Below are 12,318 nucleotides of genomic sequence, written 5' to 3'. Positions count from 1 at the left end.
TGTAATTTGTATTTTTTTTCTGCTTTTTGTTGGTGGTTGGTTTATTGTCGTCATCCTGCTGAGCGGGCAGCATGGATACCCAACACAGCGAATTCAATTCAGTTCAATTTTATTTATATATAAATCACAAGAAACAGTTATGTCAAGGTGCTTTATATTGTAACGTAAAAACCATAAAATAATTACAGAGAAAACCCAACAAAATCACCCCCTATGAGCAAGCACTGGGTGACAATGGGAAGGAAAAACTTCCTTTAAACAGGAAGAAGCCTCTGGAAAAACCAGGCTCAGGGAGGGGGCAGTCATATGCTGGGACCTTTTTGGGGGTGAGCAGAGAAAGACAGGACAAAAGACATGCTGTGGAAGAGAGCCAGAGATTAATAATAACTCATGATTACATGCAGAGTGGGGTATAAACAGAGTGAAAACAGGTGAATGAAAATAAGACTCATTACTCTTGATCAGCCAGCCAAGTAGCTACTTTTCTCATGTTTGTTCATTCCACCATGGATTATTCTTCATATTTATATGTACAAATGCTCACAAGTATGGGATCAGTTAAATCTTTTTCAAAACAATTGTGTAAATGGAAAAAGTTTTTCAAAAATTTAATAATGTGTCCTTGTTTGCCATAGGTTCTATCTGTCATTTTCTTTGTAATTAACCATGAAACAGCGATCTCTATCTGCTGCCTTAAAAGGCAGCAGATAGAGATCGCTGTTTCAGATCACTATTTTGGGGAAGGAGGGAGAATCTCTGAGGTGTTTGGGGAATTTCAGCCTTATCAACTCAGCATCCAAGAATAGAAGATTTCCTGCCTACAATAACTGACAACATCTGTGATTCATGCACCAGGTCATCAAGCTGCAGAGACAAATCATGGGTTCAAATATCAGTTTTCCTTTAATCTGCCTTTCTGAATATGTTAACAGTGTTCCTAGAGTTTATGTACTCTAAAATAAAACTCTTTTAAAGAAGCTGTCATGATTAACTACAACCTTAATTTTAAGTAAAATTAAAAACAAAAACTGAAAAAGACGTTATTAAAAGACTACCTCTAGAGTTTTAGGGAAATGGTGTTAAGAACTCTGAGACATTCAACTTACAGCTATATTGCTGAATGTATAAAGTGAACAAAGCTCAACATGATTTTTAATTATTTAAATTTTTTCTGATTTCTGGAACAGAACCAAACTTTAGATAAAAGTTAGACATAGCTACTGTTACCAAAGTCTTTCTAAGATTTATGGGCAGGTATTTGAAGCCCCTCTCTAAATATGAGAAATGAGAAGAGAGTCACAACTTCAGTTTATATGTTAATAAACACATACAAACTTCATGTATAGAATTATCAGTGAAATCTAATTTCAAAATTGCCCATGAAGGTTATTGTCTTTGCCCCAAATAATGTTAAAAAATCTCTGTGGTTTCATGCTGCCATTTAGTCCAAATCCAGAGTGCTGACAAGGACAGTGTCTCTGATTCATACCACAAAATAGCCCTTGAACAAATGTCATGTTGATTCACATTATAATAATAATAACCAGTGTGCAAAAGCAAACCACAAAAAATATAACTTAACTATACTTTGGCTCTTATGTTTCCCAGTTCCTGTTGATTGCCTCTATCTCACAGGAGACAACCACCATCTTAACTGTTGCAGAATTCTCTTTATAAAGGTTTCTCGGTAACGCTTTCTTTTACGGCCCATCCTTAGGCCGTAACTACGCGTAATTTAGAGGGATTTATCCTGTAAGTAAATTTAAGTTATGTGTAATTAGGCTGTACTATTTTTAATTAAGCTGTAATTATTTTTATTAAGGCTGAATTACTTTTTAATAAGGCCGTAATTATTTTTAATAAGGCTGAATTATTTTTAATAAGGTTGAATTATTTTTAATAAGGCTGAATTATTTTTAATAAGGCTGAATTATTTGTAATACGGCTGAATTATTTTGAATAAGGCTGTATTATTTAGACTAAAGCCATAATTACTATGACTAAGGCCATACTACTTTGACTAAGTATTTTACAGGGATGTACCCTCTAAGAACAATTCTATTATTAGAGACAGAATTCTTGCAGGTTGATAGGTCATCAACTACTTATTTCATGCAATAAAATGCAAATTAATTTTCAAAATTGATAAAATGTGTTTTTTTGGATTTTTTCTAGATTATGTCTCTCACAGTCAAAGTGTACCTACGATAAAAATACAGACCTCTCCATTTTTCTGGGAAAACTTTGTCATGGTCCTGGGTGTGACCCCTTGTTTCTTAGTTTACGGTCTTTTGTAGTTATGTTAACCTAATTGTTACTGTTTTGTTATATTTCATTTGTTCCCCTCATGTATTCCTAGGTAGTTCCCATTGCTTCATTCCTCAGTTCTCCCTGTGTTCATCCCATAGTGTTTCCCCTCTGTGTAGAGTTTCCTTTGTTTATTTTTCGCAGTCTGTCTCCCTGTGTTGTGTCTAGTCTGCATCCTCTTTATATGGTGTCATGTTTGCATTTGTGTATCCGTCTTCTCACTTCCTGTTTTATTATGATATGCCATCTCTTGTGCTTTGTGTTGTCGTGTTGATGACATTATGTTCAGTTCTGTACAATTAATATTAAATAAAAATATTAAAAAAAAGAAATTAAAGCTGCAAGCGGTGATGATCAGGCCCTTGCACCCGGCGCATTGACCCATGGTGCGTTGACCCGTGGCGCGTTCGAGCCGTGGCGTGCTCGGAGGCTGTCACTGACGGGAGATTCGTGGGCTCACCTTGATGCTGTCAGCTCAGCAGGTTACCCGTACCTCACATCGTTCGGTTGCCGAACGTCTCCCGCGTCCACTAGGTGGCGTCGGTGAGCCCCTACTAATTCAGTCTTAATTACGGCCTAATTAAAAATAGTACAGCCTAATTACACATAACTTAAATTTACTTACAGGATAAATCCCTGTAAATTACGCGTAGTTATGGCCTAAGGGTGGGCCGTAAAAGAAAGCGTTACCGATTTCTCTTCAGCATTCTTTGAATGCAGTGTCCCACCTACTATAATACTTTTGCTGTTACATTGCCTCTTTGTTTAAAAGTTGAGCATTTCAGACCTCAGTATCATCATTCATTCATTTAGTTTTATTTCATTTTTTGGAAACCACATACAGTATGAGTGTTCATACAACAACAACTTGTCAATCACAATTTAGGCCCAACCTAAAGCATGTCCTGCTTTGTTTGACTCTAAATTGGGCAGTAATTTACCAGATAAATATAAAAATCAGCAAAATTATTTTAAGCCTTATTTACTGAATAGAGCGTACTTATTGGCAAAAGGACTTTGTCATGGAAATAAAGGTTGCGCTCACAACCAGAGATAAAAGGGAACCTTTGTTCATGACATGTAGCAGCTTGTTTGGGTTTGGCCACAAGGCATATGTTATCTGTAATATCTGTAGGAAATATGGGGGCTGCCCTTTATCAGTAAAGATTTCTGGATTCATGTCAGACTGCTTTAAAAATCTGGGTAATCACTAGTAATATACCTTTGAATAAAAGATAAAGAAATAGGGAATATTTTTAAAGTAAAATGACAAATATCTCAAGCAACTGAGACAATAAACATATGTGGAAAATGTTTACTGTGGTCAAGGACCAACTGAGCACTTTTTTCTACAGCCACTGGTTTCACTTTTTTTTTACTTAGAGCTTCATCCATCTTTTTTGTGCATTCTGTAAACAGAACCAACAAGATCCATTTTAAGGTGCCGTTTACACGACACCGTTTTCATTTTGAAACAGCGTCGTTCTGATGCGTTTAGGGTGTGTATCTTTTGACTGCTTTTGCTTCTCAAACCCTTTTACCACTGGATTGTTTATGTATTTCATTTTCATTTCTGATATACAGTATTTTTGGAATATGTGTTTAACCAGCATAACGCTTTTCTGATGCGTTTCGGCCTTGCGTTTACACAACAACGGTGTCGTTTTGATGCGTTTCGGCCTTGCGTTTACACAACAACGGTGTCGTTTTGATGCGTTTCGGCCTTGCGTTTACACAACAACGGTGTCGTTTTGATGCGTTTCGGCCTTGCGTTTACACAACAACGGTGTCGTTTTGATGCGTTTCGCCCTTCCGTTTACACGACAACAGAGTGAAAACGATGTGTTTCGGAAACGGGGTCCAGAGTGGAGCGTTTCAGAAACGCACCGGCTTGCGTTCTCGTGTAAACATTTGAAACCGGGGTGATTTGAAAACGGGCGACTCGCACATGCGCACTATGGTTGCGACGGCCACAGTTTTTCGCGCACGCGCAAATTGATAAACAGTACTTGCGGATTCACGAGTGCTTCTTATGCTTTTCTTGTGTTTTTACCGTTTTGTAATTCAGTGTTGTGTGCACCAGCGATCCAACATCATCGTCAGTCCACACAAAACCTCTCACATTGGCCATTTTTGTAAGTAATGAACAATTTGCCGCACTACCTACTGTGTCACTCCACGCATGCGCGTCTTGCGTAAACAAACTTTGCAAAGAGAAAACCAACGCCAACTTGTGGCCTGGCATGGGAACTACATAGTTTTCATCGTTTCACATGTCATCGTGTAAACACGGATTGTTTCTGAAAGGCTATCGTGTAAACGGAAGGCTGAAACGCATCAAAACGACACCGTTTCCAGTGAAAACGGCATCGTGTAAACGGGGCCTAAGCTCTCATCTTGCTGTGCAGTTTCACACATAACAATCAGCATGGCCCAGTACAGACCTGAAACTTATCTGTTTCCATACAATACACTTTGTCATTCAAATCAGTTACACTAGTCACAAGTGAGGGTGACTACAGGGGACTCTACTGTCCTGCTGTGGGACTTCAACGCTCCCTTGGACAACAATAGTGTAACCTGGAGGGGTGTGACTGGGAAGAAAGGCCTGTACAAAGTGAACCTGTGTGCTGTTTTGTTGTTGGATTTCTGCGCTGACCACACTTGGTCCATAACAAACACGAGAATAAGGGTATCCACAAGTGCACTTGGAGCCAGAATGCCTTATTTTGCAGGTCAGTGACTGTACTGGCCTCGCAGAAATCTCCATTCGGCTATCCAGCAAGCTAAACACCTCCACACAATAAATCCAGGACACCCTGTCGAACTTGAGCGTCTTTATAATGTGAACGGTGTGAAACTGAAATACAATACACAGAATAGTAAATACACGGGAAGTTTAGTACTTCAAATGCATGCATGTCTAAACAAAGGTGTTTAACATATAGTGTCTGCCATATTAAACGCAGCAGAAATATGACCTTCCATCAACTAATGTATTTACAACAAATATAATCTTCATATTCAATACAAATTAATATATTGGATAAATTGTCTCAAACTGCAACAATACCAAATATATACTTCCAGTTAAACATCCTACTTACAGGGAATGCCTTTATGAGGTCTAGAACAGCAGGATTGCATGAGATGGTGAACGCATGAAATACAGCAGCCTTCTTGCTGGTTTCCGTGGGCTTCTACCACTTCTGGTCATCACTTCTTGTCACATGCCATTTACTGACAGTCTTAAAGGGACAACAGCTATTTTAGGGCGAAAGCCCAAAACAGTGACTGATTTTGTAATCATTTCATCAGACCTGTGGCCATTTGTCTTGGACAGTCATGTAAAGAGAGGAGCAGAACTGTCAGCTGAACCACCTGGTGGTGAGTTGCATTATGTGGCATGAGAGGATGCTGGACAGACCTAGTGACAAGTGCCTGCCAGATGTCCCATTCTGTGAAATCTTCAATTCCCATCTCCAGCACTGCTTCAAAACCATCCTGAGGCAGGAAGGGGACATTGAGGCGCACTGAGACTTTTTTGAATCAAGAATCAATCAAGAATCAAGAATGCCTTTATTAGTCCCACAAATGGGGAAATTGCAGTTAACAGAACATCCATCCAATGATGCTTTTATTATTGATTTACCAGTAACTCTACGTCCCTACCCTCACCTATGTCACAAACTTTGTGACCAAAAGAACAAGATTGATACAAGAGGCGGAAATGAGCCTCCTCTGAAGGGTTAGCTGGGCAGAGATAGGGTAGTAGCGTGATCATAGCTGCTACTCCCCCACATGAAAAGGAGCCAGTTGAAATGGTTGAGCATCTGACTAGAATACCTCATAGACCCCTCCCAGGTGAGATATTTTGCTCATGTCCAACCAGGACATGAGCAAAATATCTCATGTCCTGGTTGGACATGAGCAAAATATCTCACCTGGGAGGTATTTTGCTCATGTCCAACCAGGAGAAGGCCCCAGGGCACACCCAGGACATGCTGGAAAGGTTATGTCTCTCAGCTAGATTGGGAACACCTTGGTCATGGATGGAGGGAAATACAACCACGTGGCCAGGGAATACCATGTAATCTTGAGCTGTCATTTCAACCATAATATTTTTTCATAATAAGATGGTCATGGATGATTGAGGCAGAGGGTGTTAAAAACTGTTAACAACAGCTTGTTGTGTAATGCAGTGTTGAAATATTGACCTAAATAATTTCCCCCAAAATAGGTACTCATCTGGTCATAGTTTTAAGAATTTAGATTTTACACATGTACTAAATTAGGATTTGAAATGAATTTGGTGCTACCTTTTTATTGCAATTCTTTCATCAATACTGCCTACATTATTGTCGTTCAATATACCTAAGACACAATGAAAACGATACTCCTACCAGTGTCCAATATTGGAAAGAGTAGTGCAAGTGTTGCAATAACTATGATCATAAGAAAGATGACTTACAAGAAACTAAAAATACTGGGGGAAAATGACCTCACAATGAGAGTAAAAAGAGCTTTTTTTGACAGCATGACACATCTTGTTTGTGTTTGGCCTCAAGGCGCAGTGGTAACTTATCAGTAGAAAAAGTGTGTGTGTGTGTGTGTGTGTGTGTGTGTGTGTGTGTGTGTGTGTGTGTGTGTGTGTGTGTGTGTGTGTGTGTGGGGGGGGGGGGCTCCCTTTTGTGATATTTACTTTTACAATCTATAGTTTCTGTATGCAATGCTGTGTCATGCCATCATAATTACAGGCTTGATATGGGAATTTTTTGTCTTTGCTGATGTTTCCCTAAATCTTATCACCCTAAATAGAATAATTCTTGAGTCATCAGTTCGAGGAAGTAGTTGCTCAATACACCCACTCTACAATGCTTCCATCTCACAGCCTATATAACAGCTGACTCCAGTGATGGCACACAAGTCAAAATCAGCAAGGAAGCATGAGGTCTTTCAGTGTGTGTGTTCTGCTCAGCCTGGTGGTTGCAGTTTTCTCTGTGCCACTAGCTGAAGTTTCTGAGCAAGATCAAAGTTTTGCAATGGTATGTATGTGTTTACTTTGCCTTGTCCTATAATTATAACACAAATCCTAAGATTACAAGGTATTAAGAGTAGTATTAAAATCTCATGTTCTTTCACAGAGCTACCTGAAGAAATTCTTCAACCTGACAGAGGACAGAGGGCCATCAGTCAGACGGGGCATCAGCCCACTGAACAAGAAGCTGGCTGAGATGCAGAGATTCTTTGGTCTGCAGATCACCGGGACTCTGGATGCTGACACCTTGGCCGTGATGAAGAAGCCACGCTGTGGTGTTCCAGATGATACGGCTGCTCGTTTCTCCACTTTTGGAAACAACTTCAAATGGCAGAAAAACAGCCTCACATACAGGTAAATGATCTAAAGAGAGAAGATGTGAGAAAATGTGATTGTACTGAATCCATCTAATAATTTTCTGGACTATTCTTCTGTCCTACAGGATAGAAAACTACACACCTGACATGTCTGTGGCAGAGGTGGATGATTCTATCAAGAAAGCGCTGCAGGTTTGGGCCAAAGTCACTCCTCTGAGGTTTACAAGAATCTACAGCGGCACTGCTGACATCATGATCTCCTTTGGTCGCCAGGGTGAGTGCAAACTGTTTTTCACCAGTGCACTCAGATAACAGCAACAATAAAAAAAATATTAGTCTGTAAAAAGAGACAATAGAGTAAAGATAAGATACTCATACACAGAATATCTCTAAATGGCATTGTAGTTTATTACATAGAGCTAGAGCTACATATGTGTTAGTTCAATGGTTATAATCCACTTAGAAGCAACTGATTACAAAATGTCTCACATGATTATACATGCATAACTGTAAAACTTGGCTAAAAATATATAAGCTTGTTTACACTTCTGTTTTTAATTGTACATTTTTTATTTAAAAAAACAACTTGTGTTTTTTTCTTTTGTGAATTTTTTTTAATTTTATGTATTTATTTTTATTTTTAACACATACTGTAGTTCATATTTGATTTGGCATTAATCCCATAATAACTGGCAATACGCCATGTATACACATACACTACAGTTGCCAAAGGTATGTTACTCTTACTAGCAGACATCATCATTCCACTGATGACGTGCCAGAGCTTGCAGCTTGACTCTTCCCTTCTTTACATTGTTTGAAGTGTCTGTTTACCTTAGTGAGGGTTGGTGGATGTTATATCCCACAGAGGATCTTACATGTGAGACATATTTTTACATGTTGAAGAACAAACAGCACTGATTGGCCACACAGTTCCAAAATACAGGAACAACACAGCAGCTGTTTTACTTTCACAAAACTGTTTTGTAAAATCAAACCTATTTTCTTTCTAACAGCACACGGTGATTTTTATCCCTTTGATGGCCCTGGGAACATTCTCGCCCACGCCTTTGCCCCATCTCCTGGCATTGGAGGAGATGCCCATTTTGATGAGGATGAAACCTTCACGTTCCGCTCAAACAGAGGTGAGCTTTTTTATTTATGATCTTTTCATGCTGTGATTTTACAGAATAACTGTAGCATCAGATTAAGTCCTGCAGTCAACCTGCCATTCTGTGTTTTCTGCTTTAGGCATTGTCCTCTTCATTGTTGCTGCCCATGAGTTTGGTCACTCTCTGGGCTTGTCTCATTCCAATGACCCTGGTGCGCTCATGTACCCCACATACTCATACAGAAACCCTGACACCTTTGTTCTGCCTTACGATGATGTTAAAGGCATCCAGTCCCTCTACGGTGAGTGCGGAGTGTCTGAATATTGCTTTGGTATTGCTGCATTCTTTAAGCATTGGTGTATTGTGATGCAGGGATACCCAAAACGTATCTTTTAAATTCTAGGTTCAAACCCTACTGTGGTTCATCCCAAACCCCCCACTACTCCTGATGCCTGTGATTCAACCATGGTATTGGATGCTGTCACCACCTTAAGAGGAGAGATTATCTTCTTCAAAGACAGGTATCAGTTATGCTCCGCAGTAGAGTGCTAAAACATCTCAGTCCAAAGTTTATGATTGCTTGATGTCTCACGTACCAAATGGCTGCTTATATGTTTTTCAGCTTCTTCTGGCGTAGCTACCCTCAAAGCAGGACACCTCAGGCAATCCTCATCAGTACCTTCTGGCCAAGTGCCCCGGTAAACATTGATGCTGCATATGAGAACCAACAGTCAGACAGAATGTTTCTGTTCAAAGGTACTAGTTTGCCTTGTCTATGTAAGGCACACATTTCAGGTTTCAGAGTTAATCTAATTTATGCTTTATATATCATTTTCCACAGGTCGTCAAGTGTGGGCCTTCACTGGCATCCAGCCTGTACACGGCTATCCTAAAACACTAACTGCTTTTGGTCTGCCAGGAAGAGTGAAGAAAATCGATGCTGCCCTTCATGATGTACACTCTGGCAAAACTCTCTTCTTTGTAGGCAGCTATTACTACAGGTGAGTTGAAAATATACCAGTTTCTTTTTTCACTTCACTTCACGTCACATCAATTCTATTTTATTTATATAGCTCCAAATCACAATGACAGTCAACTCTAGGTGCTTTATGTTGTAAGGTACAATAATAGGGAGAAAACCCAAACAATCAGAAAGAAATCTCTGGCAGAACTAAGCTCAGGGAGGGGTAGCCATCTGCCATGACCGGTTGAGGGTGAGGGGAGGGATACAGGACAAAAGACACACTGTGGAAGAGAGCCAGAGATTAATAATAATAACTAATGATTAATTGCAGAGTGGTGTTTAAACACAGAGAGTGAAAAGAGATGAATGTAGGAGAAATGCATCAGCAGCCTAGGTCTATTTAAGGGAGGGTTCAGGGTCACCTGACCCTGCCCTAACTAACTAAGCTTTATCAAAAAGAACAGTTTTTAAGCCTAATCATAAAAATAGAGAGGGTGTCTGTCTCCCAAGTCCAAACTGGGAGCTGGTTCCACAGAAGAGGGGCCTGAAGGCTCTGGCTCCCATTCTACTCTTTAATTATCCTAGGAACTACAGTACAAGACAGCAGTCTGAGAGCACAGTGCTCTATTGGGGTGATACAGTACCATGAGGTCTTTAAGATAAGATGGGGCCTGACTAGTCAGGTTAGCATATGTGAGGAAAAGGGTTTTATCGGACAAATCAGTCAGTATCGGACAAATATGCTCCCTGTTTCTAGTCCAGGGATCCTCAATTCCAGGTCTTGAGGTCTGGTGTCCTGGTGTCTCTGCTTCAACACACCTGAGTCAAATATAGTAGTCATTAGCAGGACTCTGGAGAACTTGACTGCATACTGAGGAAGTAATTCAGCCATTTGATTCAGGTGTGTTGGATCAGGGACACATCTAAAACCTTCAGGACACCGGACCTCGATGCCTGAAGTACACTAGCTGCAGCAGTTTGGATCAAATGCAGGATTTTTAGGGAGCTTTTCAGACAGCCTGATAATAATGAATTACAATAGTCCAGCCAAGAAGTAATAAATGCATAAATTAGCTTTTCAGCATCACTCTGAGGCAAGACGTTTCTAATTTTAGAAACATTTCTTGCATAAATGCAAGAAAGCACTTTTACATATTTGTTTAGTATGTGCATTGAAGGATATATCCTGGTCAAAAATAATTCCAAGATTGCTCACAGTTTTATTGGAGGCCAAGGCAATGCCATCTGGTAAATATCTGGTTAGACACCATGTCTGTAACATTTTACAATAACTTTAGTTTTTCTGAATTTAGAGGTGGGAATTTAGACAGATCATTATGTCTTTAAGACATTCCTGCAGTTCAACTAATTGATATGTGTCATCTGGATTCTGGATAGATAAAACTGGGTATCTTCATAGCAATAAAAATGTATGTTAATAATACTGCCTAAAAGACACTTTTATAATGCAAATAGGACTGGTACCACCATGGAACCCTGTGGAACGCCATAATTAACCTTAGTGTGTGAAGAAGTGTCACCATTTATATGAACAAAATGGAAACTATTAGATAAATATGGTTTAATATGAATTCTGTACTATTCACAGTGACTGAATGTATTCAACTTTTGTCTGTGTTTCTTTAGATATGATGAGGTTAGAAAGACTATGGACCAGGGATATCCCAAAAAAGTGAATCAGTTCTTTACAGACTTGACCACCAACGTGACAGCAGCTTTGCAGTACAAAGGTGAGTGGCACTCACTGCTGACCTGAAATAATAAGAACTGATGAAATTTTTAGAAATAAGCTTTTTTCCTCCTCTTTGAGTATTACTGCTTTCATTCTCATTTCAATACATTTAACATGACAGTAGAACAAGGAGCACCCTTAAAAATCGAATTTGTATAAACTACGATCAAGCGTAAAATTGAAAAGTGACTTCTTGGTATCTCAGTGAGTTGAATGTCAAATTCTCAATGCAAAAACAGAAGTCTGAGAAATTACTTCACCACCTTCATAACGAGTCTAATACATAACCTCTCTGAAACCAAAAGATTAAGTATTAAGCATTGAGCTTAGACAGCAGTAGGTGGGATTTTTTGATTATGTGTTAAGCTAAGCTAACCTTCCTTTAGTGCACTACAATCATCATATGAAAGCAATATCAATACCCTCATCTATGTCTTGGGAGAAAAGACAATGTGTGTATCTTCATGAACAATTTCTTTAACTAGTACTTAAACTAACATCAAGCCATTGTTCCTCAGGTTTCACTTACATCTACAGTGGACCTTACATCTATGAGTACAACCTGACAACTGGAAGACTGTATCGAGTGCTGAGGAACAGCCACTTCCTGCCCTGCTCGAACTTCTAGCCCTGTTGATCTTTGTTTTCATGTGGCCACTTTTGTAAACTAAGAATGAATGTACACCCCCTTCCTATTGACAGTGTTGTTATGAATATATTTTCAATATTGGATCACATGTATTTAGACTGAGAACACTGCATGAAGTGTGAAATTTTAAGTATATTTTAATATTCTTCCAAATGCAGTTTGAAATATAAGTTGTGAA

At 39.3% G+C, this 12,318-nt stretch overlaps 1 protein-coding gene across 1 annotated transcript; it reads left to right on the top strand.

Moving 5' to 3' along the window:
• The first annotated feature begins 7,249 nt into the window (after nt 1–7,249).
• On the top strand, nt 7,250–12,318 carry LOC115792080 (collagenase 3-like). The gene is made up of 10 exons (XM_030746464.1): nt 7,250–7,352; nt 7,452–7,699; nt 7,788–7,936; nt 8,679–8,807; nt 8,914–9,075; nt 9,178–9,295; nt 9,397–9,530; nt 9,616–9,775; nt 11,386–11,489; nt 12,010–12,318. Exons 1-10 carry the CDS (start codon nt 7,254–7,256, stop codon nt 12,117–12,119), a joined length of 1,413 nt encoding a protein of 470 aa, XP_030602324.1. The 5' UTR covers nt 7,250–7,253; the 3' UTR covers nt 12,120–12,318.

The sequence above is a fragment of the Archocentrus centrarchus genome, chromosome 14, assembly GCF_007364275.1.
Source record: "Archocentrus centrarchus isolate MPI-CPG fArcCen1 chromosome 14, fArcCen1, whole genome shotgun sequence".
NCBI classification, from domain to species: Eukaryota; Metazoa; Chordata; class Actinopteri; order Cichliformes; family Cichlidae; genus Archocentrus; species Archocentrus centrarchus.
The sequence above is the reverse complement of the archived record's forward strand: the minus strand, read 5'-3'. Positions and strand labels throughout refer to the sequence as shown.

Excerpts from the sequence above, each read along its gene's own strand:
- LOC115792080 (XM_030746464.1), top strand. The coding sequence starts at position 7,254 with ATGAGGTCTTTCAGTGTGTGTGTTCTGCTCAGCCTGGTGGTTGCAGTT. Across the intron at positions 7,353-7,451 it reads AAGATCAAAGTTTTGCAATG|AGCTACCTGAAGAAATTCTT; the intron begins GTATGTATGTGT and ends GTTCTTTCACAG. Across the intron at positions 8,808-8,913 it reads CACGTTCCGCTCAAACAGAG|GCATTGTCCTCTTCATTGTT; the intron begins GTGAGCTTTTTT and ends TTTCTGCTTTAG.